This window comes from Urtica dioica, chromosome 8 (assembly GCF_054948205.1).
Source record: "Urtica dioica subsp. dioica isolate 48M chromosome 8, U.dioica_male_clone48M_v1_H2, whole genome shotgun sequence".
In the NCBI taxonomy this organism is placed as follows: domain Eukaryota; kingdom Viridiplantae; phylum Streptophyta; class Magnoliopsida; order Rosales; family Urticaceae; genus Urtica; species Urtica dioica.
Window position 1 is genome coordinate 31,443,678 of NC_142763.1, and position 27,702 is coordinate 31,471,379.

At 38.1% G+C, this 27,702-nt stretch overlaps 4 protein-coding genes across 7 annotated transcripts; all 4 read right to left on the reverse strand.

The window, feature by feature from the left end:
- Positions 1-8,654: 8,654 nt before the first annotated feature.
- Positions 8,655-11,010, reverse strand: LOC149389201 (putative acetyltransferase At3g50280). Of its 4 annotated transcripts, none has more exons than XR_016300935.1 (2): positions 9,413-11,010; positions 8,655-9,336 (listed from the first exon to the last, which is right to left on the reverse strand). XR_016300935.1 is itself a non-coding variant. In XM_089624437.1 (2 exons), exon 1 carries the CDS (start codon positions 10,829-10,831, stop codon positions 9,473-9,475), a length of 1,359 nt encoding a protein of 452 aa, XP_089480563.1. In that variant the 5' UTR covers positions 10,832-11,010; the 3' UTR covers positions 8,655-9,336; positions 9,463-9,472. The 4 variants fall into 4 exon arrangements, 2 of the variants coding, with proteins under 2 accessions (XP_089480563.1, XP_089480562.1); XR_016300934.1 differs by having other exon boundaries at positions 8,655-9,341; XM_089624437.1 differs by having other exon boundaries at positions 9,463-11,010.
- A 3,938-nt stretch (positions 11,011-14,948) lies between these two features.
- LOC149389202 (putative acetyltransferase At3g50280) lies at positions 14,949-16,932 on the reverse strand. Its single transcript, XM_089624570.1, has one exon. It carries the CDS (start codon positions 16,766-16,768, stop codon positions 15,410-15,412), a length of 1,359 nt encoding a protein of 452 aa, XP_089480696.1. The 5' UTR covers positions 16,769-16,932; the 3' UTR covers positions 14,949-15,409.
- A 4,326-nt stretch (positions 16,933-21,258) lies between these two features.
- On the reverse strand, positions 21,259-23,140 carry LOC149389203 (putative acetyltransferase At3g50280). Its single transcript, XM_089624706.1, has one exon. It carries the CDS (start codon positions 23,010-23,012, stop codon positions 21,654-21,656), a length of 1,359 nt encoding a protein of 452 aa, XP_089480832.1. The 5' UTR covers positions 23,013-23,140; the 3' UTR covers positions 21,259-21,653.
- A 1,131-nt stretch (positions 23,141-24,271) lies between these two features.
- On the reverse strand, positions 24,272-27,651 carry LOC149389204 (cytochrome P450 CYP749A22-like). Its single transcript, XM_089623602.1, has 5 exons — positions 27,375-27,651; positions 27,048-27,271; positions 25,284-25,516; positions 24,797-25,169; positions 24,272-24,700 (listed from the first exon to the last, which is right to left on the reverse strand). Exons 1-5 carry the CDS (start codon positions 27,649-27,651, stop codon positions 24,272-24,274), a joined length of 1,536 nt encoding a protein of 511 aa, XP_089479728.1.
- Positions 27,652-27,702: the final 51 nt, after the last annotated feature.

Sequence of the window (27,702 nt, forward strand, 5' to 3'; positions counted from 1 at the left end):
CATAAAATATATTATTATGTGTTTTATATGGATATAAAAAAAATATAATGTTTCATTGCTCATTACTTGGTATATAAACTTGTACACTCTAAAGTCCGGATTGGATCGACGCTCCAATCAAAATAAGTCATGCCATCAATTTATTTAATTATTATTTTATATTTATTTAAAAATAAATTAAAATCAATAAATTAATTTATATTGATTAGATGAACACCAAAAAGACAAAAAAAATTTAAAAAAATTATGAATCATAAATTTCTTTAAAAAATTAACAAGCAAGACACATAAGTTGCGTTTGGTTGAAAATAATACATTGTAATCACATTCCCATGATCTCATTAAAGTAATGAAATTTTGAAAAATGAGAGATTATTACAATAAGTTATTAAGTTTCTTACAAAAATAAAAAGCACGAAACATAAGTCCTGTCTGTTATTAAACTTAATGAGCAATAATTTATTTTTAAAAATTATAGAAAATAAATCAGTTAAAACTAGAATTTCAGTAAGTCAATGTTACCTTGCCAATTATTTTTTTGTTAAGCATTATCAATAAAATTGTTGACAGTTTATACAAGCAATATATTACTTTCATAAAATTTAAATCACAATAAAAAAAAATTGATAACAAAGACTTATATGCTGTGTTTTCTTTTTGGAATTTTGACACATATTAATAAACTCATGTCACTTTACCGATCAACTAAACTTTAAAATTATAGTAGCCTTTATTTTGTGATAGATCTATATTTCATGAAAATTTAATCACAAAATTATTTGTGAATGATTTTAAAATTTGATGACACAACAGTACAAATTAGAAAACAATCACAAATGGCATTTTTGTTAGAAATTAATCTCTCCTAATTTTAGTAATAATACTATCAAACTTAATTTTAGTTTATTTTCATAAAGTTACATGAGTTTATATTATGTGTCAAAATCGCTAAAAAAAAAAAAAAAAATTCACAACAGACAATTGAGCACAATTTTATTTAGCAAATACTATACAAAATAATTAGAGTTTTATCAACAATTAGACCACTTCAAACCTAAAAATTTTAGGAAAAATTGTACAAAATAGCTATTTGAAACTTATTGATTAGCAAAATAGTCAAAGTTTCAACTTTTCAGCAAAATAGCAAAATTTACGTTTTCAAAATTTTTTTGACAGTCGGGATTAAATTATTTGACGATTATTATAAGCAATTTATCACTTTCAAAAAAATTAATCTTGGGTTCAAAATTTTTTTTTGAAACCAACTTACTGCACATTTTGGCTATTTCACTAAATTAAGACAAACCTTAGCTATTTTGTAAATTCATAACTTTAAATTGGCTATTTAACTTATCACCCAAAAATTTATTTTAGTGAAAGTTTAAAAAATATTAAACAAATAGCCAATATGCTGACGTGGGACCTAATTTACCATTATTACCCACAATAATTAGTTAATTATAATTTATTTTTCGAAATTAAAAACTCAATTTATCATAAAAAAAATCTAATTAATAGGATCTCAATATATATATATATATATATATATATATATATATATATATCTCGTCACATTTTTAGCCATTGACCAAGGTAAAAAAATACTAAATCGCAATTAATAGTCGATAATAACTGTTAATATATATATGTTTCAGTTCATAATCGGTAGAAACATATTAACATTCATTACCGACTATTAACTCTTATGTTGTTGTTTTTAGAGAGAGAGAGAGAGAGAGAGAGAGAGAGAGAGAGAGAGAGAGAGAGAGAGAGAGAGAGAGAATAATTTATTTTTGGAAAAAAATGACAAAAAAAGTAAAGACAATTTTGAATTGACGTATCAAGGATTGGGTAATCACCAAATATTACTAAAAAATTGGCTATTTCACAATTCTAAGTTTAAAAAATGCTAGTTAGCTAGAGCACTCAAATAATTATTTAAAGCTAATTGGTTTTTAAAGTGGTCAACGTTTATAATTTTCAATAAGTTAGTCAATGTTGTATTGTCAATTGTTTTTTTTTTTAAACACTGTCATTAAATTTTGAATTAAAGACATTTTTGGCCCTTCGACTTTGACCACTTTAACAACTTGGTCCCTGATTAAAAAAACCTGCAGTCTTGGCCCATTATGACCAGCCAATTTTCATATTTGGTACTTCTGTTTATTTTTCTGTCAAAATTGGCGGATACTCATCACGTGCAAGTCACGTGTGCGAATTGTGGAGGGTAATTATCGTTTTGCCCTTACATTGGTTTGTAGAATAATTTCCAAGATATATATAAATTAATATATAAATGAATAGAACAAAAATAGAACAAAAAAATAGAAATTATATCTGGTAAATATAATGTCCCCAAATCGAAAGTCGACCTAGAAAACCATTCGAGAGAGAAGTGCGATTCGTGACAGCGGATCGGAGGAATCGGCGACCAAGCGTGGAAGATCGATGGAGTCGAGTCAAAGTTCATTGTCGCGGAGGAATTTGCGCATGCAAGGCAACAACGCCGGCAAGGTGACAAGTGGGCGTCATGGACGAGTTCCGTCGTGTACATGCGGTCATATCCTGGGCGAAAGTTTTATGGGTGTCCTTATTATAAGGTATGGATTTATTCTGCATTTAATTTCGAGTTTGAGATTTTTCAATGTTTGAATTGGTGAACTTTATACCAGGAGAAAAATGGATGTGGGTTTATTGAGTGGGTCGTCCCTCCTATTTGTGCTAGATCGAAAATGATTATTCCCGGGCTTTTGAAGAGGATAAATTCGCAAGAAAAGAGATTCCCGGAGTTTGCCGATGTGCTACAAGAAGATCAAGTAGGAGCAGTCGAAGAACAATTAAGAGCAATAGAAGCACAATTACGAGCAATTCAAGAACATTTACTATCAATCCAAGAAAAGAATGAACTGAAACTCGTGAAGCGAATGATTATGTTGATTTTATTGATTGTGTTTGTGTTGTTGATTAAGTGACTTTGGTAACTTAGCTTGGTTATGCAACTTATCTTTGGTAAATCTTTGGTTATGTAACTTATCTTTGAGCAGATCTTATTTTGTAACTTATTTTGGTTGTGTAAGTGTTTTCAAGACTGAAGTGTATGAGCAGGTCTTATTTTGTACTTTGAGCAGTTCTTGGTTAGACTTTCCAGCACTTGTAGAGTAACAAAATTGAACAACATTATAACAAAATTTGAACAATGTAATGCCAAAATATTAACATTCAATTTCCAGTAAGTTATGCCATATAATATGAGACAAAGTATGATACTTCTACATCTGTTTTAAAGTTCCAAAATATGAGATAAGTAGAATGTCATGTACTTCTAAGTTGCCACAAGTTTTTAGCCTTTTTTTACAACATATACAAGCTTGATTATAATCAAAGTAGTAAACCAAAAAAGGTGTTCAAAATAAGGACTTCAGACAGGCTTAATCTAAGTCCTAAAAACAGCATCTAATCGTCTCTGAATAAACCCCGCGGTTGCATCATGTCGTTCCTTGTGTTGTGACTCCTGAACCGCGGACTTCTCTGTTTACATTCAAAATGAGCCATGTCAGTCCTTATCTCAAATATCACAACAACTTTTCAAATTGTAAGCACACCCTTGTTGGCTGGATTGGTTGTGATCCTCGAGTTGCTGGTTGTGATGGTTGAAAAGCCATAGGTGGTTGGTTGGATTGACTGGGTGGTTGAGATGGTTAAGAAGCCATAGGTGGCTGGTTGGATTGACTTGGTGGTTGTGACCTTCGTCCTCGACGTGATGGGCCTCCTCGCTGTCCATTTCCATGTCTCTGAATAAACCAATAATGTCGGATTATAACAAGAGATATAACAAGTAATGATATAACAAGAAACCTACAACTACATTACCTCATTTTCTTTTGGTCTTCTAAAACAGGTTTTCACATTGTGTCCCACTTGACCGCATTGAGTGCACTTTGGATGAACATATTTTCTCGTCATCTTTGTTCCATTCCTAGGGACTAACTCGTCATGTTGAAGTCGACGAAGCTTCTTTGGCCTTCCTGGTTTGACTCTGTTTGGAGACATTGCCAGTGGTGGTTGTCCAGTACGTGGCCACTGCTCTAGAAGGTTGATTGGCTTAATATGATGAACATATGTGTTCTCGTTACAAGGTTTCTTGTACCAATGGGAGACATATTTCAAAGGATCTTCCTCTCGGTGCCAGATGCAACTGATTGCATGCGAACAAGGAATGCCTGCATAGAATTAGAGACAAACTTAATTAACATTGCAAAGAGTAAGATTGTTTAAAATGAACATATTACAGTAAAGGAATACCTGAAAAATTCCATCTATTGCATGAGCACGAGTGTGTAGACAGATTCACGGCGTACATGGTTCCATACATGTTTGTGATTTGGTAATCAGAATCACCAGCCCAATATGGAATATTCTCAGATGATAGAATTTTGTTTGCTTCGAGGATCTTGAAAATTCTAGGTCCAAGCTCACCATGCCACTTCTCAACGGCTGTTCTCTGTTTGGAGAACCTTTGCAGTAGGTACATCTGAATGCGCTCCAACAGTGACAATATTAGTTTTTGCCTGGCCATAAGCATGGCCCTAGTTCCATTGAAACTTTCACATAGGTTATTCAACACTATTTCACACTTAGGAGCTGACCTGAAATTGCATCTTGCCAAGTATTGATGACCCTTTTCAATTAGCCAATCGTAAGCGTCTTGATCTTCAGCTTTGATTAGTTCCATCTATACCTCAAACCGTGCCTGAGAATAAGCCATTGCCGCAGCCATCATTTTCACTTTAAAAAAGGCTCCCTTATGAACCTGGTCAATTAAATCCAAATCATTAAAGTCAGTAAAGTACCAAATCAAGTATATCAAAACAGAATATAATGAAAAGAATAAATTTCATTCACTTGACCTTTGTAAAATTGCCTTGGAGATGGCGTGCACAGTGCCTGTGTTCACCTTGCATTGAGCCCTCGCCCCACAAATCATTCAACGCCTCTTGAAGGCCTTTCTGTTTATCCGAAATGGACGTCCAATGGTGGCCGTTGTTGAGACCCTCCATCCAATTTTTTAGCCAGGCTTTCGCTTTATAGGGAATAAATTAAATAGGGGAGTAGGTCAAAAAACCAAGTCCAAGACGACTTGCATTCAGCTTCCACAACAGCATACGCGATAGGAAACATCGAGTTGTTGGCATCGATTCCTATCGCTGAAAGTAACTGACCGGTATGCTGGCCTTTGATATAGCATCTGTCGACACCAATCACAGGGCGACATTGTTTAAATCCTAGTTTACATGCTTCAAAACATATATAAATCCACTGAAACACTGCATTTCCTTCGTTGCCGAGTTCAGATTCAATCTTCACAGTTGACCCTGGGTTTGACTGCTTGATTTCAACCGCGTAGCTCCATAATGCAGCGTACTGCTCCTTATATGACCCTTCAATAGCCTTAGTTGCATGCCGTTTTTCCCTATATGCCTTCATCACGTTACACTTTAGGATATGGTCCTTCTGGACACGGTTCATGAACTCTGGTGCGGACCACGACTCGTTAGTTTTGAAGCTCTGCATATACTCTTTCGCGAGCCACCTAGCTGTAGCAAATCTGTTAACGTTCACTCTAGGGCATGAATGCTTTGGTTTATACGTCTTGATAAGGAATGCACCATCTATTCCCAGACTTGATGCATAGCACAACCCTTTGCAATGTGAGTTCTTACACGTTACCCTAACCCTTTGGGCCTCGTTTTTCTTGAAATAGACGTCTTTGCCCTCTTTGATAGCTTGTTGCCTGATTGCTTTCTTGAAGACATGAGAAATAGGAAATGACATTCCCAGTTTTAGTATCACGTCACGCATATCAATTTCTTCTCTGAACTCCTGAAATCGTGGCAGCTTCTTCTTGATGTGTACTTTCTGCTTGCCCTTCACAGCATCACGGACCTCTTCTGCCTGGTTGTTTTCTGAGTCCGATTCATAGCCTCCAATGTCAGCGTCTATGTCGAAGTCGCTATCATCTTCAGAGTCATCAACTAGAACACCCTTCCCTTTTTTAAGTACGCCTGCTAGGCCCAAGTCAACAGCTGCCCCATCCACTTCAATTTCTTCGTCACTCAACTCGAAACCAAACTCGTTCTCAGTTGGCCTTCTCTGATACGCTTCCCATGTCTGTTCATCCATGGAATTTTATGCTTCCTCATCAACCTATTCACGGTCTTCTTCCTCAATGTCACCCTGTGCGTCGTCATCACTGGCCACGTGATCAGATAAATGGTCATTAATGACTGGTTCAGGACCAGGGTCCTCATGCTCTTCTTGCTCAGCCACAACGTCGTCATGGTTGTCTTCATCGTCCTCACCAACGCTGTTTTGTATAAATAGTGGTGCAACTGGATGATCACAATAAATATTGACCTCCCAGCTTGTCTTCAGAATTTCAGCTACACGTTCCAGTAACTGACCGTCCAATTCAATCCAAATCACCTTACCTGCAGGCGCGTCCATGTAGTAATCACAACCAGTTGCGTAACCAAGTTCCTTTGTCATCATATCATTCAACACTTGAATAGACATTCTGTCTATATGTACAAACATAAACTGACTTACAGTGCCGCCATCGTATTTGTCCAAACCATATCCACAGTCAAACCTCAGCGCACCTCCATGGTAGACATTGGTAGGAAAATTGTTTAGAAGTTCCTCTGAAATAAAAACATGGCAACAACAGCTTTCATTTAAGACTCTTTCACGTACAAAGTAAACTAATGGCATCGTTTGGCATAGCTTTGTTTTAAAAAAAAAACGCTTTTAGATTCAGTTTTAGGAAAAAACTGTTTTTTTTAAACTGACAGGTGTTTGGTAAACTGTTTATAAAAACAGTTGTTGCTGGTAACAAAAACTGATTTTGCGTTTGGTAAAATAAATATATTATAGTAAAAAGACTAAAATAGACATAAAATAAATATTTAACAGTGCTATGGATAATCACGTGGGGATATTAAAGTAATTTTATATCAAATACAAAAACGCTTTTTCTAAAAGCTAAGATTCGTAGCTTTTGTGACTCATGTACAATTTTTAAAATCGTTTTTGAAATTTTTTTTAAAAACTGTTTTACCAAACAGTAAGATTGCAGTTTGGTTTTTGCTAACAGCAAAAACAGGCTTAAAAAAGCTGTGCCAATCACGCCCAATAAAACATGACACCCATTACATAAATACCCTCAAAACCCCACACCCACCCATACCTGTACCAAACTCTACCGACAAAAACGGGACCAAAACCAACACTAAAAGACCGGAAACAAAAAAAAAAAACAAAAATCAGGGACCAAAACACTAGTGGTCCCATTACCCTCATTATCCATCTGCAAAAACATATCCTTCGATAACAACAAAACAATAAAGAACAAATAAAACCATAAGCTTACCATAAGCCCCTTCTTGAATCGGGGTTCGAGATTTATCACACTCGCGTTTCTCCCTCGAAGTGGCTTGCTTCGCCGGCGATATCGTACGTCCTTTCTTCGCCGGCGATGTCGTACGTCCTTTCTTCGCCGGCGATGTCGTACGTCCTTTATTCGGCGATTTACCTTTCTTCCGCACCATATTCGGATTAAGTTTTTAGGGTTTTTTCTGTTCTCAGTCGAATTTTTAGGAGTTTTTGCGATGTTTTATTTCAGATTTCCCTCTTTAATTGTAAATTCGAATGATTTCCCTCTTTAATTGTAAATTCGAATTAGTATTTAGAATTACAAAATGAAATGATTATAATGAATTGATTATTTTTTAGAACGAAATTAGCGGGATTACAAAATTACCCTCCACAATTCGCACACGTTACTTGCACATGATGAGTATCCGTCAATTTTGACAGAAAAATAAACAAAAGTACCAAATATGAAAATTGGCTGGTCATAATGGGCCACGACTGTAGGTTTTTTTAATCAGGGACCAAGTTGTTAAAGTGGTCAAAGTCGAGGGGCCAAAAATGTTTTTAATTCTTAATTTTTTTGATATTTTATATAAATAATTTATCAGTTTAAAAAAATTAAAATTATGGTCAAATTTTATTGAAGTATGAATATGATACGTGTATATTTTTGTCACGATTTTTTGTATGAACTAGCTATTTTAAACTTAATGTTTAGCAAAATGGTCAAGGTTTCACAAGTTGGTGTATTTTAAACACTTATAATGTAAATTACTAGTATACTCTTAATTATTTTCAAAATAACTAATCTAAGTTTCCGAAATTTTAATCTACTGCACTTTCTATGTTAATTCACTCTTCGATAAACCAGAAGTAGAGAAAGAAAAAGACGAAGAAGTTGTCAAAAAATTTAATCTCGCTTTCAAAAAATTTAATCCAATTCTCTAGATTCCAATTGCCTCAGTAATTTTTGGACTTGAATTAGGTTACCGAGGTTTTTGCGCTAGAGCCGCATGAATGACGGCGATCGATGTAGGCGACAACAGAAATCGAATGCGAATTTGGTGATTGAGAGCTGTTTTAGGGGATTTGGTGATTGAGAGCTGTGTGGGTAATTTGGGAGTTTTGTAAAATTTTACCTTAATTTTGAAAAATTGGGCTATTTTGTCAGATTCAAACTTTAAAATAGCTAGATAGTCATATAACAATTTTTTTTAAGACAGTTTTGCTGTAGTGCGGATTGAACCCACGACTTCTACACATGAGGTGATGTGGAATTACCACTGGGCTATCCTAGTTAACACAGCCATAGCCATTTTTGTACACTGAAAATTTCACTAGTTTTATACAAACCTTTTAATTATTTAAAAATGCCAAGACCGACATGGGTACTATCCTCACAAAGACCGCTCTGCTCTCCTCTCCGACAATTACCTCCTCTTCAACAACGCTCCAGCCATTCCCTCAAGCCTTGCCGATCCAATCAGATGGTCTCCTCCGAAGCTGAAGCGAATGGAAGCTCGACGTTTATGCTTCTTATCCCCATAATGGTGGTGTGTGTTCTGGACACTAACGGGAGTTTCTCGGCAGCTTTCAGCAGAGCGTCCCCTCGATCTGCTACAGTGCTTGGCGCAGAGTAATTGGCAATCGATTCGGGTATTCTTTTTGCAAATCGATTCGGGTTTATGCCATGCGAACTCGAGTTGGACTCCAAAATCTTGAAGAAGGACACGTAAATGAAGATATTGTAGCTTTGAATTCACTTTGTAAGTTTTCATTCAGTTTTATCAAACCATGTGCTAATTATGTTGCTCATTCCCTTGCTGTTTTAGGACTCACAAATGAGACCTTGCGTGTATCAGAACTCAACTTTTAGCCGATATCTCTATCTTTCCCTGGAATTCTCTGTTCTAAAATTTTAAAAACTGTAGTTAAACATTTGATATTAAAAACAAACAAAGAATGAGAAAACGGAATGAACCTTTAAGAAATGTTTTCATTATTCCAATCTTTTTAGTTTGTCTTTGTCACCTTGAAGCGTTCAACACGCGATCGTCAAACCAGCGGCTTCCATAAAACCGCTGTCAGATTCAAGAACAGCCATCGTCTCCGGTGGAAGGCAGATCTCCAAGTCGACGCTACCGCCAGCGTCCCGCCCGGGAAAGCTCGAGATCTTCCCGTCAAACTTGTTGGCGTAGCCGGCGAGAACAGCCACCGGTTTTCCCACCCCAAACTCGCTCCCGTACATGTCGAACCTCGGCGAATTCCCCATCAAAATCGCGTCCCGGTCGAGCCCGCCGGTCCGATATACCACCGGCGACCGAATCCACTCGTCCAGATACTCCCTCACTGCCTTCTCATCGAACTCCGCCACCGCGCGATGAACTTTCTCGGCGCCCCAGCCTAGGCCTCGCTCCAGAAGCTCGCCGGCCGTGGCGGTCGCTTGAAGCATGTACAGCGAGTTTCCGAAGTAATTCCCCGAAATCGGAGGATTCAATCTCGGCCTGATGTTAGCGATCAACAAACAACCGGTGGTCCGATTCGGATCTCGATTCCTCCTCGCCCGAGTCACGCTCCTCCACACCAGCGCCGATAGGGACTGGAAAGACGAGATCTCTCCCGAATCGCCAGACTCCGCGTTGGCCTTTGCTTTAAGTCTCGCTATAGATTCCGCGGGGAAATGGAAGATTCTCACCCTCAGTTCCGGAGCTTCGAACCGGCCGATGAAATCTTCCGTCCGGCGGAAAGGAAGGCTGAAGATCGGGCCGTGGCCGTCGGGGCACCACCGCTTTAAGATCGGCGGTTGCGAGATTGACGAGCTGTGATCGGATCTCATGAAAATCTCGGACCAGGACTTTAGGAAATTCCAGTAGGAAGTTCCGTCGGCGAGGCAATGGTTCATGGAGGTTCCGACGAAGACTCCGTCGAGGAGCTCGGTGACTTGGACGGAGAGAAGACTCATATCGTGGCCGTCGTGGTTGACGGCCTTGTGGTGGTCGAAGAGAGAATTTACCACCGGAGGCACGTCGGTCTGAGAGAGGATATCCGATACGGTCATGTCTAGGGTTGCGTGGATGAATCTGGCTCCGGGGCTGTCTCGGTACTCCACGTAGACCACGATCGACGGCGGATCTCGGCCGTGGTCGACGGTCTTGAGTCGGCCGGCGAGAGGGTAGAAGTGAGAGAGAGCGGCGGAGAGGGAGGTCTTGAGCTTCTCCAGGAAATCGTTCGCCGGCGATTGAGATGGTTTAGAGAAGAGGAGGCCTTTTTGGATGTAGTGGGTGGAGAGACTCATGAGATCCCATGGCGATAAGTGCAATGGCTGTTCCGACTCGTCTGGGAGCCTCTGAGGTTTGACGAAATAGTCTGAGACAAATTGAACCGTCGGAGATTTCTTCATCTCCACTGAGAGGTGTGCTTTCTGGTACGGATTTTAATCTCAAAACTCTGTTCTCACTCTTTTTTATCACATTCGTGCATCTTTTATATTCTTCCCGTCCACTGAATTCACACATTAAAATCGAGCCTTTTTTAGACAAATATGTTGGGCTAGTTGTTTACAGTACTACAGTCTTTTTTTTTTTTTTTTTGGAAGGTAAAGCTGCATATTTCATTAACTCAAATCTCAATAAGTGTTGGAATAAATGGAGTGTTTTGTATCTCGCGAGTCGGTGATTTTTTGCAAAGATTTGGATGAGGTTCACTCAATAGGATTGTTTAATTACCGTGTATTATTATTCTCTGAGGAAATAGGTATAATATCGATTATAAATTTGTAAAAATCGAAACTATAATGAATAAGAAATTGATACTCAAAACATGTTTAAATAAACAAAAATCAAGTTCAACCTGATCAGATGGGAGCAAGTCGAGCCTAAATCATCCGAAAAATAGAAGCTATTGTGTCCCTCTCTCCCTTTTTGCATGCCTATTTCTTAGGCCACTTTTCAAACTTATTTTATTTTTTGCTATAAGGCTTTTTTGTTCGGGTAGGATAGCCTTTAAATATTTTTAGTTGTTCGTCTTTTATATTTTTTCGGATTTTTTCTGAATGAAATTATTTTTCCTGTGAGCTAAATTCCTTTAGTTCTAAAACTCCCGTTTTCTTAAAAAAAAAATTATATTTCGAATATCGTAGATGTTTCCATTTTGTTTTTGAATACTACGTACTCTTCTAGGAATTGTTGAGATGTGAGTTTGTTTACTTGTCTTAAGTTAGATGTGAGCTTGATCGCTCAGCCTAGGCAGGGTGCGAGCTCAATTGCTCGGCTTTAATAAGGTCCGAGCTCAATTGCTCGACTTAATTATAATCGCGCGATAAATAAGTAAGAAATCTCGCATGGAGGATAAATGTAATTATATAAAATATGCAAAAAAAAACCTCTCGGATTAATTGATCATGATGCGAGAATAAAATTCTCGGCTTTATTTGGAGGATATGCAATTTAATTTTGGAGTAATTTTTCGAAAAAAAATAGATGGTGTGGGAGTATATACTCCCCACCCTTTATTTGGAGAATATGTTATATAATTTTGGAGTTATTTTGGAAAATATAGATGGGTGGGAGTAATTTTTTTGTTTCCGTTGTTGCCTTGGTTGGGCTGGTTGTTCTCCTGGTTGAGCTGGTTGTTTCCTTTGAAAGGCTTTGGTGGGTTAGTATTTCCCTTCACGGCTCCAAATTTTTTTACCAAAACAACTCGTTCTTCCTCGGCAACTGCCTAATTCATAGCTTGATGTAACGCATCTTCGATTGTGTATGGCCTATTGATCGTGATTTCTTCTCTGAACCTGGATTCGTTCCAAAGCACATTTTTTAGGGCGGCAATTGCCTCAAGTTGTTGATCCCATCTACCTTGGACGCAACTGTTTTAAATCCGATCATGAACGCTCCTAAAGTTTCGGTTGGTTTCTGTTGAATGCTCCATAGATCAGCATTCGAAGTATTCAGTACTACGAACATCCAAGTGTTGATCCGGACAAGTGTTCCACGAAGAAACGACAATATCTAGCTTTTTTTTTTTGTCTACGAGATGAGCTCGCCCTATAGCGATTATGAATGCGGTTATATGGGCCTATGGGTCTCTGGTTCCTTCGTTAAAAGAGAATCTGAGTCCTTTCCAACCTTTCTAATTCGCACCTCGCTGATCCGCCTGGTAAAAGGAGTTTTCATCATCTCCTAGATTAGTCGATCGATCTCAGGTGCTGAGCTTGTTACATTGTGGACTTTTTAATTGACAAACTTCAATCCTACTGTAGCTTTAGCCACCAATTTTTTTAGTTGCTTGATCTCCATTCTTTCGGGTGGAATGAGTGTTTTCTCTTCAACTGGGTTGAGTTTGTTCTCTGTGTCGACATATGTCATTTTAATGCTCATATTTACGGCCACTTGACTTGGATCTGTGGTTTGAGGTTGAGTCTTTTTTTGCTCGATGTATTCAGATCTATGCTTTGGGATCCGGATCCGCGCCTTGCAAACGACGGTCCTGCCTATCTAGTTCCTATGAAGATTAGGGTATTAAATCCTAGAGATTGTGTTACTTGGGCTTCCACTGCTGGCAAATATGTCGATGCCGGAATTTCGTTGAACTCCAAAGGTCTGATCGGCGTTGATTTTGCAGGCTAGTCTTTTTGTCGATATGAGATATGCATCCTTTGTAGTTATTCAAAAACGTTTGTTGTTGGATTTGTCGACTTACGCCATCATTGCGTCGAACATAGCATGGATGTTTGGCGGAGCTGTTGCTTCCCTGGTCAGAGATTCTACCATGTCGGATGAATGAATAGTTCGTATTCCCGCTTGTTGGAGGATTTAGTTGTTACCTTCTCACATACGATGCCAAATTGTTGACGTGAAAGTTGCCGAAGTCAACAATCACGAATATTATATGAATAATATTTTATTCAATACTGTGAACTTTCCTAATCGGGAATGTGAACTTTCCATTTCAGTCATATCAACAATGGTTTCTTGAAAACGTTTTGTAAAAGAGAAATCTGCTAAGAATATGTTTTATTCAATATTGTACTCGTCCCTTTTTTTTACTTCCTCTTATACACTTATACTACTAATATTATCGTTAATCCCATTTAATTAGTTTAGTGCATTAATATCCCTCTATTTATGTACAATAAATGATAAATCATATTTAATACAAAGAGTTCTTCGTCGAGCTACACCATTCTTTCGGCTACCATTGCCACATCCTCGAGCTAAGCGGGCAATTTGAACTTTCTGCAAATGGGCCTAGCTTAATTGGGCCTAATATGTGGGCGAAGTCCAGTACTAATAGTGGCTGATCTATCTTATATTTTTATGTCTTTCCTCTGTTTTCTAAATTACAATGTTTAGTCTTACCTTATCACGTAAATAAATTTCTTTTGAATTACTTTGTAGTAGTAATCAATGTTTTAAATACCAGCAAAAATCGGCAAAAGTTGTCGGCTCCACCGCTGCCGGTGGCCTAGCGGCAGATGAAGAGAACATTTTTCGATTCGTTGTCGTTTGTCGTTTGATTGTTGCCAAAACATCACGTCTATCGACCAAAAAACAAACGATATATTTCATTACTTTATAAGAAGAAAAAAAAGAGTTAAAATCAAAGAACATCGAAGAAAATCGGAGAAATTGGCAAAGATGAGCCATTTTCGTCGTCCTCGGAGAAGCGAAAGAGAGCTTCTGGACGCCGGCATCCTCGGAGATGAGACTGAAGAGTGAGAGAGATGGGAGCCATATCAGCGAGAAGAAAATTTGCAACGGCGGCTCTTGTCTTGGTTGCGTTGTTTTCCTTTTTTTTTTTTGTGTATGCGGCGTTACTGCTCTTTGTGGTGCGTGACTTGCATTTGGAGAATGAAGTATTAAAAAGCTCTAGTGGGTTGAACGAAAACGTGGGCTAAATAAACTTGTCCAAGTGAGCTAAATGAAAAAGAAAAAGTGGGCTGAAATAAACTTGCCCAAGTGAGCTGAGCTAAAACGTGGGCTAAATGAACTTGCCCAAGTGGACTAAATGAACTTGATAACGAAAAAAAACTATATATATACGTAAATAAATAAAATTACAAAAACTACAAATATGTGTATCGGGTAGAAATATATTTATATACACGTATAAATATGTATATTTATATAATATGTGTGTTGGGTAGACATACTTTGAGATATACATCTAAGTTTAAAAATTGTAAAATATATGTATTTTATATATGTATATATTTTTAATATATTCTACAATATTATTTTGATTCGATTTTTCAATGTCATTTCAGTTTTTCATGAAAAAGGCATTTCAGGTGCTTTTCTTTTACATTTTTTTCATTCGATTTTTAATCGACGTGTCGATTTTCCGTATATAATGAAGCTCGAAACGACGTAAAAAAAGACATTTCGAACAATGTTAGTATTAAATACATTGTTTTTATGTTTTTGAAATTGAAAGAGTGTGCGGTCCATTGTCGTGGACACAGTTGTCTCCATCTGATAATAATAATAATAATAATAATTGCATTCTTGTATCCTATTCCTATCACGTAAAGACACTCTCTCTCTCTCTCGTGTAGTGTATGGTTCTTGTCCTGCCACGTAAAGAAAGCTCTCTCTCTCTCTCAAGGTATGAAACTTTTCTTATTCATCTTCTTGTTGTAGTACGCCTCATGTCCGTTAACGGAAAGCAGATATCAGCAATTTAGCTTGAACGCTGATGAAGTGTTTGCTGCAGATGATCAGCACACTCCAATATAAAATGCTGACCTTCATCCACACACCACCGCTTGTTTTTCAAGCACAATTAAATCCTACTTTTCCTTGGATTTTAAAATTCTTCCATTAATTCCATTCCATCCAAATAGGAGAAGAAAAGTTCCATGACTTCTTATTCTATGTCCCTCACCTTACATATTTTTTTAAAAATTTATTTATTAGTAATTGATATTTGGTGGTACCTTGAGAGTTGAGAGACACGGTCAGTGCTTTCCTTGAAGAATTCAACGAGCTATCGGCAAACCAGCGGCTTCCATGAAGTCTCCGTCAGATTCAAGAGCAGTCATCGTCTCCGGCGGAAGACAGACCTCCAAATCCACACTGCCGCCACCGTCCCTCCCAGCAAAGCCAAAGATCTTGCCGTCATACTTGTTGGCATAGCCGCCGAGAGATGCCATGGCTTTTCCCATCCCGAACTCGGTCGCGTACAGGTCAAACCTCGGCGAATTCCCCATGAACACCGAGTCCCCGTCGAGCTCGCCGGTCCGATGGATGATCGGCGACCGGATCCACTCGGCCATATAATCCCGCACCGCCTTGTCGTCGAACTCCGCCACTGCGCGATGGACTTTCCCGGCGGCCCACCCCAGGCGGTGCCCTAGAAGCTCGCCGGCCGTGGCTGTTGCTTTCAGCAAATGCAACGAGTTCCCGAAATAGTTTTCCGAGATTGGGGGTTTGAATCTCGGCCTGATGTTGGCGACCAACACACAGCTGGTGGTTCGGTCAGGACCTCGATTTCTGGCCCGAGTCACGCTCCTCCACACCAAAGCCGATAGGGACTGGAAGGACGAGATCGTCCCCGAATCGCCGGACTCCGCGTTGGCCTTTGCCTTGAGCCTGGCTATCGACCCCGCCGAGAATCGGAAGATTCTCTCTCTCAGCTCCGGAGCTTCGAACCGGCTGATGAAATCTTCTGGCCTTCGAAAAGGAAGGCCGAAGATCGGGCCGTGGCCGTCGGGGAACCACCGCTTCAAGATCGGCGGGCGCGAGATTGACGAGCTAATAGTAGTACCGGTTCTCATGAAGAGCTCGGACCAGGAGTTGAGGAAATTCCAGAAGGAAGTTCCGTCGGCGAGGCAGTGGTTCATGGAGGTTCCGACAAAGACTCCGTCAGCGAGCTCGGTGACCTGGACTGAGAGAAGGCTCATGGTGTGGCCGTCGTGGTTGGTGGCTTTAAAGTGGTCAAAGAGGGAATAAACCACCGGAGGGAGATAGGTCTGAGAGAGGATATCCGATACGGTCATGTCTAGGGTTGCGTGAATGAACCTGGCTCCGGGGCTGTCTCGGCACTCCACGTACACCACGATTGACGGCTGATCTGAGCGGTGGATGGTCTTGAGTCGGCCGGCGAGAGGGTAGAAGTGAGAGAGAGCGGCGAAGAGGGAGGTCTTGAGCTTCTCCAGCAGAGCCGCCGTGAAATCGGAGGGTGCTTGAGAAGGCTTGGAGAAGAGGAGGCCATTCTGGATGTAGTTCATGGAGAGCATCATGAGATCCCATGGCGACAAGTACAATGGCTGGTCCGGGAGGTTCTGAGGTTTGACAAAACACTCTGAAACAATTTCAACCGTCGGAGATTTCTTCATCGTTTTATGACCGTTTTACTTCTCTAATGAGAGGAGGGGCTCTATCTGTTGCACCTTATCTTTTCTATTTAATGCACATTTGCTGCATCTTTTAATATAGAGAATGTTCTAGGTGCAACGTTCCTCCCGTTAAAGAGCCAAAAAGACACATCCGTTCCTGTATTTCTTGTGGGTTTTTTTTTTTTTTTTTTTTTTTATACCACATCATTGTAAGGATTATTTTTGCGATTCTATGGGTTTCTTTTTAGCCTTCTCTCTCTCCCTTTCTTTTAAAATGAATTGATTGCATGCATCTTCAATACATTTTAGTTCATCCACGATTGAAGCTCTACCATTATGTCATGCAAAGTTGACAGTGAGACATTGCATCTATTCTATTCTTTCCTCTTCGTAAAATTGGTGATGCTGGTTGTGTTGATGGCGTCCGAGTACGTGACAAAGTTAACTGTGATTTATTTTATTTGAAACTACGAATGACAATGGTATGACTATGAACTAATGTACCTATTATGATATGATCGTACCCGTTAGAAAAATAATTTATGTTTTTTTAAAAGGGTAAGATAACGGATAATACTCGCGGGGTAGCGCGCGGATGTGAAAATTGAATATTTGTTTTCCGCTCGCCCAGTTCACGAATAATTAAAAAAAAAGTAAAAATTAAAATTAACGACTCAATAGCTCTAAAAATAAAGTAAAAATTATAAAATTTAGAGTCGATTTGTCATTTAAAGTGAGAATATTAAAACAAAATTAATATTCATAAATAATAACACAAACAATTCAAAGGGTTAGAAGCAGGTACTTTTTTTTTTTATAACGGGTCAAGTTAGCTTTTCTGTATTCGTACACGTACCCGTTTAAATGTTAATAGTATTGCCCGCGTTAACCCATTAATCCATTTCGGACAGGTGTTACCTGACCTATTTCGACCATATAACAAGAGGGTAAATATATATCAAGTAATAATACAATCCCTATTTACAACCTAAAATTGCTAATTTTGTTAACTTAGTCCTTGGAAAGTCTAGAAAATTGAAGTGTAGCAATCATGATCATAAGTTGAACTCGAGAGAGTGGTCGTAAATAAATAAAATTTATAAAAAATAAGATTGTTTTAAAATTTATCCATCAATTGAATCAAAATATAAAACGACTTGATTTCATGTAAAAAAAACATAGGTGGATCCGTAAGTAAATATCAAAATTATTCCTAGTTACTAGCTTTGTTTATAAATAAATTCTTCCACACGGATCAAATTAATAAGGGTTCATTATGAAAATAGCCAATTTAAACGTTGATAATGCTAAATAGCCAACGTTTGGTAAATTTTAGGTAAATAGCCACTTTCATATATTTACAAACGTAAATCTTAAGTAAATAACCACTGTCATATATTAAGTCACGTCATCATTTATGGCTATTTACATAAGATTTACGAAACGTTGGCTATTTAGCAATATCAAACGTTTAAGTTGGCTATTTTCCTAATTTTTTTAATTAATAAACTAAATTAAATTATATTCTAAATTTATCGTGTGTATGCAATGGTATATATGGGCATATGGTATGGAAATGAGGTGAAATTACTTTCCTTCCAGCCAATTTAAAGGAATGAAAATCTCATTCCGCTGACAATTTATGGAATGAATTATTCCTCCCGGTGGACCAGCGAAAATCAGTGGAAAGGGAACGGAAATGTTTCTTCTTTTGCTTCCATTCCTTCGTCCTTTATTTATTTATTTATTTTTTTAACCCCTCCTTTTTTTCTTTCATAAATATCAATCCATTCACATTATTCCCTCACAACATTCTCATATAATCTTTTCTCCTACTCTTTTCAACTACTCTAATTCTCATATATTTATTTTGATTATAAGTTTCTAATTTAATTTTCATATATAATTTTAGTATATAGTTTTAATACATAATTTTGGTAAAAATTATATAGTCTTAATATGTAATTTGCATATATAAATTTAGTATATAGTTTAATTTTCTCATTCTTACATTCTAGTCCTTTGAAAAGTATTAATTTTTTTTTATGTATGGAAATGGAAATATCCGCTAATGGAATGAAAATTTCTCTTCCATACTGAGTGGAATTCCGCTCAACGCTGGAATTCCAGTCAAACACGAAATTCTGTGTGTAATAGATCCATATTGATATATAATCAGTCCAAAAAGGACGTTTACCTAAAGAAAAAAAAACCGAATGACTGAAGATAATCGGATAATCATGTAATAAACGCAATACTATCCAAGCATTCAATAAAATTAGAACATCCAAGATCTTACAAGAGAAGTATGGTAAAGAAGGAACAAAGTAATTCTATAGTTGTGATTCTTAAAATAAAATTTATTTTATAGACTAAAAAACTAGTTAGATATCAAGACTAGGTTCTAATGTAGGGTTCTATATATCTAGAATTAGATTTTTGTCACATTTTTGGACAAAAATACCAATCCAAATAATTTTTTCACTTTTCTATCTCTTTTTTTAAGGGAACTTTTCTATGTCTCTAACTTACTTGGTTCTCACTTTTTTTATGACCTCCCAATCTCAGATGATCTCTGACGAACACGCGCAAGACTAATTAAAAAAAATGTTTTTTAAATTATTTTTTTACTCTATCACTTAAGAAAATATTGAATTTCATCGCAAATAATCGTAAACCATCGCAAATAAATTGGTCTTTTGAGAAACATCGATTTTTTTTGGATAACAACTACAAAAAGAGTCGTTGTCAAAAGACGAAAATATTGAATTTCATCGCAAACTATCGTAAATTATTTCCAACAATCGCAAAACATTACAAATAAATTTGAATTTTGAGAAACATTGACTTTTTTTTTGGGAAACAAGGTTTACAAAAGGAGTCATTGTTGCCAAAAATTGTAATATATTTTCCATTAAATTCAATATGGTTTGCAATTATTTGTGATAAAATTCAATATTTTCTTTAACTATAGTGTAAAAAAAATGATTTTTTAAATCAATTTTAATGCTTTGCAATTGTTTTCGAAGATTGTCGGAGATCATCAGAAGTTATTAAATATTGTCGGAGGATATCGGAACAGTGAGAACCGAGTGAGTTAGAGAGATATAGAAAAGTGAAAACATTCCACACCTCATCCCTAAACTCTCTCTATGAAATTAGGGTTTCAGAATCCCTCTTTTTTGGTCGCCTCACTCCCCTAAGGCGCCAACCGCTGCATTGGTCCAGGGTGGCGAGGCTAAGACCTATAGGGAGGCTCGTTATTTTACTTTTAGTTGTTTTTCTCCTCTTCTTTTTTTCCCTAATTCCTTTGATTCATTCTCCTATTTCCCGATATGTATTTCTAGTGATGTCAGCGATCAACCTCAATGCCGAGCCGTTTTGTTGGATCTACAAGGTCTTTCTTTGGGATGTACGGTGTTTTCTTTCGTTTGTGGGCCTTCTCTGGGTGGCACGGTGGAGCTCGATAACATGGGCCTTAGGTGTTTTCCGACACTCCCCAAGATCCAACCATCCTTGGTCTGTAATTCCCCATCAACGTGGTCGCAAATCTCCGATGCTCTTAGATGAAGCTCTCCGACGAAGCTCATCCTCGGCCATGGCTTCGAACTTCACTGGGCCTTACTTTTCTAGGTCAACACCCTCTTTCAATCGCGGTCCCAATTCTCTCTCCGGTGAAGTCAATGTAAGTATGGTTCAGCGCTACTTTTCTGTCACGCTTTCCGGCTTCGGGTCACCAGTACTATTTGGGTGAGAATGGCATATGGGTTTTTGTGGCACAAAGTTGGTGTGCCTCAATGATTTAGTTATATTAGTAATGTAATTTTAATTTTTTCAGTTTGTTATAAGACCTCTTAGTTGTTTTAGCATCATGTTTGGTTTAATTTATATTAATGGAGAAAAATTAGCTTTCGTCCATCTTTTTGTTTGGGAAATTCGGTTAGATTTTTGTTTATTGAGAAGGAAGAAGAACCACGATTTGTTCGATCTCTCTAACAATAACGAAGAATTTATTGAAAGAGCCGGATATGTGCTTGAAATTTCACATGCTTCTTGTTCTTCTTCATTACAGAAGTGTAAGCTATAAATTGCAATTCGCTTGTTGTGCTTTACCTAAAAAAAAAATTAAAAAAAAACGAGTCGTGATCCTTGAATTTTGAATGTTTGTGATGTCCTCATAGATTTTGTTTTTTTTACATACAGATCCATCTTTATACATTGAATAAAGCAAAAGCATAATTATATAAGGCTTTTGATATGAACTTGTCGGATAAATTCGTCGGAGTTCAAATTTGAGCGGACCGTCTATCGGAGGGTTCGGATATAGACGAAGTTTTTGTGCTCGAAACCTTCGAATTAAAATGGATCGAATGATACCATGATGGTTGCGACCGTTGATAAATCAGACAAATGCCACATGAATTTCGAACACAAATTCTTGATAAGCTCTAGACTAAGAGAATCCTCTCTAAACACACGAACAAGTCTTTTTCATATATCTTCCTAGATGCCCCAGCAAACATATATATAGTGAAGATAACATTCTCTAAAACAACCCATACCTATTCTAATTCCATGGTCATAATACCAATTGAATGAATAAAAAAAAACCACCAAATAAATGAAAAAAAACCTCCCAAAGTAATAAGAGGTTACACCCCATACAACCTTAAATAAAACAACAAAAAAACAACAACAATAAAATAATCAAAATTAGACCATTGTTCTTTCCACTTCACTTTCGTGGATGTCCTCATCAGCTTTTAAACACATTTACCACCAGTTTAAGTGGACGTATGCTATCACTTAAATAAATTCACGAAAACACGCGCACACGCTCTGAATTTGGAGCGAAAACACGCCATCCATAACCTTGAAGTGGCGTTCAACAAGCGATCGTCAGACCAGCGGCTCCCATGAAGTCGCTGTCAGACTCAAGAGCAGTCATCGTCTCCGGCGAAAGACAGACCTCCAAATCCACGCTGCCGCCACCGTCGCGCCCAGGAAAGCTCGAGACCTTCCCGTCGAACTTGTTGGCGTAGCCGCTGAGAACCGCCACCGCTTTTCCCATCCCAAACTCGCTCCCGTACATGTCGAACCTCGGCGAACTCCCCATCGCCACAGAGTCCCGGTCGAACCCACTGATCCGATGGACGATCGGCGACTGAATCCACTGGTCCAGATATTCCCGCACCGCCTTGTCGTCGAACGCCACGACCGCTTGGCGAACTTTCCGGGCACCCCAGCCCAGGCCGCGCTCCAGAAGCTCGCCGGCCGTGGCGGTGGCTATCAGCATATACAGCGAGTTTCCAAAGTAGTTCCCCGAAATCGGGGGATTCAATCTCGGCCTGATGTTGGCGATCAACATACACCTGGTCGTGCGATCCGGATCTCGGTTCCTCCTCGCCTGAGTCACGCTCCTCCACACCAGCGCCGATAGGGACTGGAAAGACGAGATCTCTCCCGAATCGCCGGACTCCGCGTTGGCCTTTGCTTTGAGCCTCGCTATCGATCCCGCTGAGAATCGAAAGATTCTCTCCCTCAGCTCTGGAGCTTCGAACCGGCTGATGAAATCTTCCGGCCCGCGGAATGGAAGGCCGAAGACCGGGCCGTGGCCTTCGGGGAGCCACCGCTTGAAGATCGGAGGGCGCGAGATCGACGAGCACGTGAAGATCTCGGACCAGGAGTTGACGAAATTCCAGTAGGAAGTTCCGTCGCCGAGGCAGTGGTTCATGGAGGTTCCGATGAAGACACCGTCGGTGAGCTCGGTGACCTGGACTGAGAGAAGGCTCATCACGTGGCCATCGTGGTTGACGGCTTTGTGGTGGTCGAAGAGGGAATGGATCACCGTTGGCGCGTAGGTCTGAGAGAGGAGATCCGATACGGTCATGTCTAGGGTTGCGTGGATGAATCTGGCTCCGGGGCTGTCTCGGCACTCCACGTAGACAACTATCGACGGCGGGTCTTGGCGGTCGGCGATGGTGTTGAGTCGGCCGGCGAGAGGGTAGAAGTGGGAGAGAGCGGCGGAGAGGGAGGTCTTGAGCCTCTGCACCAGAGTTTCCATGAAATCGACAGGTGGCTGAGGAGGCTTGGTGAAGAGAAGGCCTTTCTGGATGTAATGGGTGGAGAGCAACATGAGATCCCACGGAGACAAGTGCAATGGCTCTTCCGAATCGTCTGAGAGGCTCTCAGGTTTGATGAAACTCTCCGCAACAAAGTAAACCGCCGGAGATTTCTTCATCATTTCCGTTTTTTTGGTTTTTGAGATGTGTGCTTGTCGGCAAACTATTCTCCCTTTTTAATTCACATATGTACCAACATTTAAAAAAAAAAAAAAAAAAAAATCACATTTGTACCAACTTTGAATCAAAAGAACCATTTTTTTTTTTAAAAAGAGGTCTGCTTCATTTGAATATACTTGTCTAGCATATCCACACGTACTATAAAATTATAAGCTACATGCGTTTTTTTTATTTATTTATTTTTAAAGCGCATTCGGTGGAATTTAACTTTTTTTTACCACATGTCATATTTAATCATGGGTAACGGTATCGGTGGTTAACGGAAATTCCCATACCGGACACAATATAACAGCCATCGGAACTACTGTTTCCGAGGCTTAGCTCAGCGGAAGTCACTCTACCATTAAAGTAACGGTACAGAAGGAAAGAGACGGAAGTTATGTCTTTTGAATATTAACGTTGGACAAGCTTTAAAAAAAAAAAAAAAAAAAAAAAAAAAATTATGGGCCCTGATGAGTTAACCGTTGGCTGAATGAAGAGCCAAGAAAATTATGGGTACGGGGCAGCAATTTTCTTATGATAACATGTTCACTGGATACCCATAGGTAAATCTGGTATTTTTTTTATTTACTACATTAATAACGGTAATTTCATCGTTACAGTTTACCTTTTCTCTAATTGGATATTCTGATAAAATATTGGTATCTCTCGGGATATCAGCAAAATCTGAATTTTGGATATCGTATTTCAATCTTTGGTTCAGCCACGTTGAAACTATACCTTGTGACTTAAGTCATGCAAAGTGTGCCACAAAGCTCACTATGATTTGTTTCATTTTCAACCTCCAATAGCTAATTTTATCTACCTGATTCTCGGAAAAGTCCAAAAAAAAAAAAAAAAAGCCTAGCGACAAGACAAGATAAATCTACACATACAACACAAATAGTACCACATTCTAAAATTAGAGACTCATGCCCCCACGGAGGTACGTGTTAGATTGGCGCTAGACCAACCTTAGAAATATCATCATGTTGTAAACATTATTACATAAATTAATTGAAAATATTAAATTATTTCATTACAAATCATAATAAGAATGCTTTAATGTCTTTCTTTTCTTGGTATTAAAAAGATAGAAAAATATACTCATGTATATATTTAAAAAAAAAAAAGCAAAAACAAATAAAGTATAGAACCACCTACACAAACATATATTTAATTGTTTGACCATAACTTGTGCTAGATGAAAGAACTTGGGGTTTCACAATGAGTGTAGAATCACTTGGACACCATACTGCGGGCGGGTTGTGAGAACTTGAGTCGGAGAATGAACATACCCGGGAGACAATGTGAATGCATATCGTTGCAATATCATCGCTAAAGCAATCTTAGCTTCAACAATAGCAAAATTGGAACCGACGCAAGCTCGCGGCCCTATTCCAAATGGTAAAAATGCCGCGATGTTGTTCTTTGTAGCAGTCGCTATTCCTTCAGAGAACCTCTCTGGTTTGAACTGATGTGCTTCTTGACCCCATACTTTAGGGTCATTATGAATTGATAGTATTGAAATCAATACTTTCACAGTACCTGGAAGTTTGAAGTGTCCTAACTTCACTACCCTCTTGACTTGTCTTATCAAGCTAATCGCCGGGGGATAGAGTCTTAGACACTCATTGATGATCATATTCATCTGCAATCACACAAGTAAAATAATAAATTTAAGAACGAAACATATGATGAAATCTCTCCAAATGACTAGTAATTATATGACTATTTTACTTCTTACGATTTTGAGTTTCGCCAAGTCATCCGGTTTAGGGCTTCGCTTCCCGAGTAGATCAATGACTTCTTTTCTAGCTTTTTCTTGCCAATCGACATGGGTTGCTAGGAGAAGCATAGCCCAAGCGAGCAAACTGTTGGTGGTTTCTTGTCCGGCAAAGTAAAAGTTCTTGCACTCATCAACCACATCATCGACCGACACTCTTTGGCTCCGATTGACATCATGGTGTGTCTTCACCAATGATCCAAGAAAGTCACTCCCATAGTCACGATCGTTCTCTCCACTCTCTTCTCTCTTTCTTATCAATTCCACGATTGACTCGCGTACTGCTTTCTCAAGCCTTTCAGCCTCTACCTCATCGTCCGTTTTGAAAAATTTGCTACAAGAATTAGATTCATACAATCAAGAAAGTAACTCCTTGTCTGACCTTTTTTTTTTTAATTATTGAAACTTGGTTTATTATCTAATAATTTTTTTCTATAGAGAGGCGCACCTTATTCCAGGAATACTTTGTTTGTAGAAATTTTGGCCCATCAAAATGCTCAACTTCATCAACAACTCAAAAATTTTATGTCCTTCCAAGTAGTTGCTTCCAAACGCTGTCTTTGATATCACTTCTGCGGTGAAGAATCTAAATTCTTCATAAACTTCAATCTCTTTGCCTTCTTTGTGTTTCCAGCTTTCTAGCAGTATTTCTGTGCTCTCAATAATATCTGGAATCATCCTCTACCAAAAAAATACACAATAAATTTCTTGGCACATATGAAGAAGATTATTAGTGTGAAGTATGATGGGATTCCATCTCAAAATCAATTGAAAATAAGGAGTAATCCATGACCTTTATAAACGCTTGTTAGTATTAAATCATTAATTATATCTTTAAGTTTAGCAATTTCATGCATGAACTATAGACATTGGTGCACTATATTTCTACTTATATAGTTGTGATTTGGACCCGAATATTAGTAAAATTAAGGATTTTTTTTTTCAAAATCAACTAAAACCATAATCAAGAGTAATGAATCAGTGGGTACCACATAATATGTCAACAAATCTAAAATTTGTTGATATGTAAGTCAGCAAATCCATTATTTAATGACATCTATATCAATAGATTCTGGATTTGTTGACATACGTGTGTGGGCCCACTAATATATTTGTTCTAATTATGCCTTTGATTGATTTTGAGTAAAATCAGATCTGAAATTTTACTAATATTTGGGTCCAATTCTCTTTAAGTAATGAACGTTTACTTCAGTTTCATGAAATAGATAATTTGATACTACCAATGTAAACAAAGAAAGGACCATTAAATATCACTTGTACTTTCTTCTTACACAACTTTAGAGTTATTTAAATATCTACCGTAAAATGAAAAATTAGAGTCACTAAACTTGACATGGCATGAACATGCATTTGGAAAGTGTGTGTAGATTTGTGATTTCATTGTTGTTGGTTAGCATTGGTGATTTTGAAAAAGAAAAGCGCCATATCTCTATGACACTTCCTCTTTGAGTGCCGTTGAAAGTTTTTCTTGCCACAACCAACTTGGCAAGGTTTTCATAGGCGTTTTTCAAGAAGCGTCCTCGTAAAGTTTTCGCCTACCGGGGTCAGATGTGACAAATTTTAACTCTACGGGTTTTCAATAGCGCGTTAAAAGAGCTTTGCAACAATGTTTAAAAAACTCCGTTGATAGCTTTTTTCGATGCTTTTTAGAAGCTGTTAAAAGCCTCTACTCTACTTACATAATGTTATAAGTAAGCTATTCTAATAAGCATTTATCACGTCAGCTATCACTCTTTATACCATATTTAATCCACATAAATAATTGAAACTGTAATCCTTCACTCGTAAATTTTGCACAATACAGTCATTAAAAATTTAGCTAAACTGTTAAAAGTGTAGACAAAAATAAATAAATAACTAAATTTAGAAATAATGCAATATTGTAAACATTATTATTAAAAGTCAATAGACAATTGAAACTAAAAAGTAATTTATAAAATAGTTAATTTATGAAATAAACAAAATTTACAAAAATGTTCAAGTCTTAAGTGTCAATAATTTTTACATAACTAGTGTTATGTATTAGCGGTCAATGGCCGCTGATGCTCTCACATATATGTGAGACCCACGTGGGTACCACTCCCTCTCTCATATCAGGAGCTCGCTCGCTAGACCGCTAATGAAAATCATTTTCAGTTTTACATATTTGGTTTTGGTGGTGAGTCACCGTTATTTGAAATTTGTTATGTACCTTCAAGCTCTGTCCATGGAAGGCATGGTTAGCCAATTTTCTAACTTTAGCCCACTTTTCACCTTTCGAGACCAAGATACCGTTTCCTAATAATCTCTTAACGAACGGTTTGGTTTTCTCTTTGCAATACACACCGTCTTTGTCGCTCAATATCTCTTTCACCAAATCCGGCTCACTCACAACCACCTCAGCCTGAATACCGTCCCACTGAAGATAGTTTTTTCCTGATGCATATCATAAGCTTAATGACCAAGCTCAAACGCTATACTATATGAACAATGAATATATTTATATTATATGAGTGGTCGAGTCGGTATATAGAGTTACCGTATAAGTTGGTCCAACGGTGAATATGAGGCTGAAGAGTGGCAAATATGTTGTGATCAGACAAGTCCATTGGCCTTGACACGGCCTCCTTTTGCATGGCCTTGATCTCTTTGTTATTGCCATGGATGAACCTGTATTTTGGGCCTTTTATTCCCCTGAGACCCAAAACCTTCTGTAGGCGAATTGGGGCCCACCATAGCTGGTAGAAGATCTCGAGCAGAGCAAGAAAACAAAGAGAGCCTGTAACGAGTAGTATCAGATATCTCGGTGTTGTCATAATCGGTCTGGTGCTTAAAGATGGCTGATTTTTGTGTATGTGTGTTTCTCT

What these genes read in the sequence shown, in the direction of transcription:
- LOC149389201 (XM_089624437.1), bottom strand. Translation starts at nt 10,831, where the DNA reads ATGAAGAAATCTCCGACGGTTCAATTTGTCTCAGACTATTTCGTCAAA.
- LOC149389202 (XM_089624570.1), bottom strand. Translation starts at nt 16,768, where the DNA reads ATGAAGAAATCTCCGACGGTTGAAATTGTTTCAGAGTGTTTTGTCAAA.
- LOC149389203 (XM_089624706.1), bottom strand. Translation starts at nt 23,012, where the DNA reads ATGATGAAGAAATCTCCGGCGGTTTACTTTGTTGCGGAGAGTTTCATC.
- LOC149389204 (XM_089623602.1), bottom strand. Translation starts at nt 27,651, where the DNA reads ATGACAACACCGAGATATCTGATACTACTCGTTACAGGCTCTCTTTGT. An exon ending in CCGTTGGACCAACTTATACG is followed by an intron (nt 27,272 to 27,374) that starts GTAACTCTATAT and finishes GATATGCATCAG; the next exon opens with GAAAAAACTATCTTCAGTGG. An exon ending in TCCATGGACAGAGCTTGAAG is followed by an intron (nt 25,517 to 27,047) that starts GTACATAACAAA and finishes TTTTTTTGGTAG; the next exon opens with AGGATGATTCCAGATATTAT.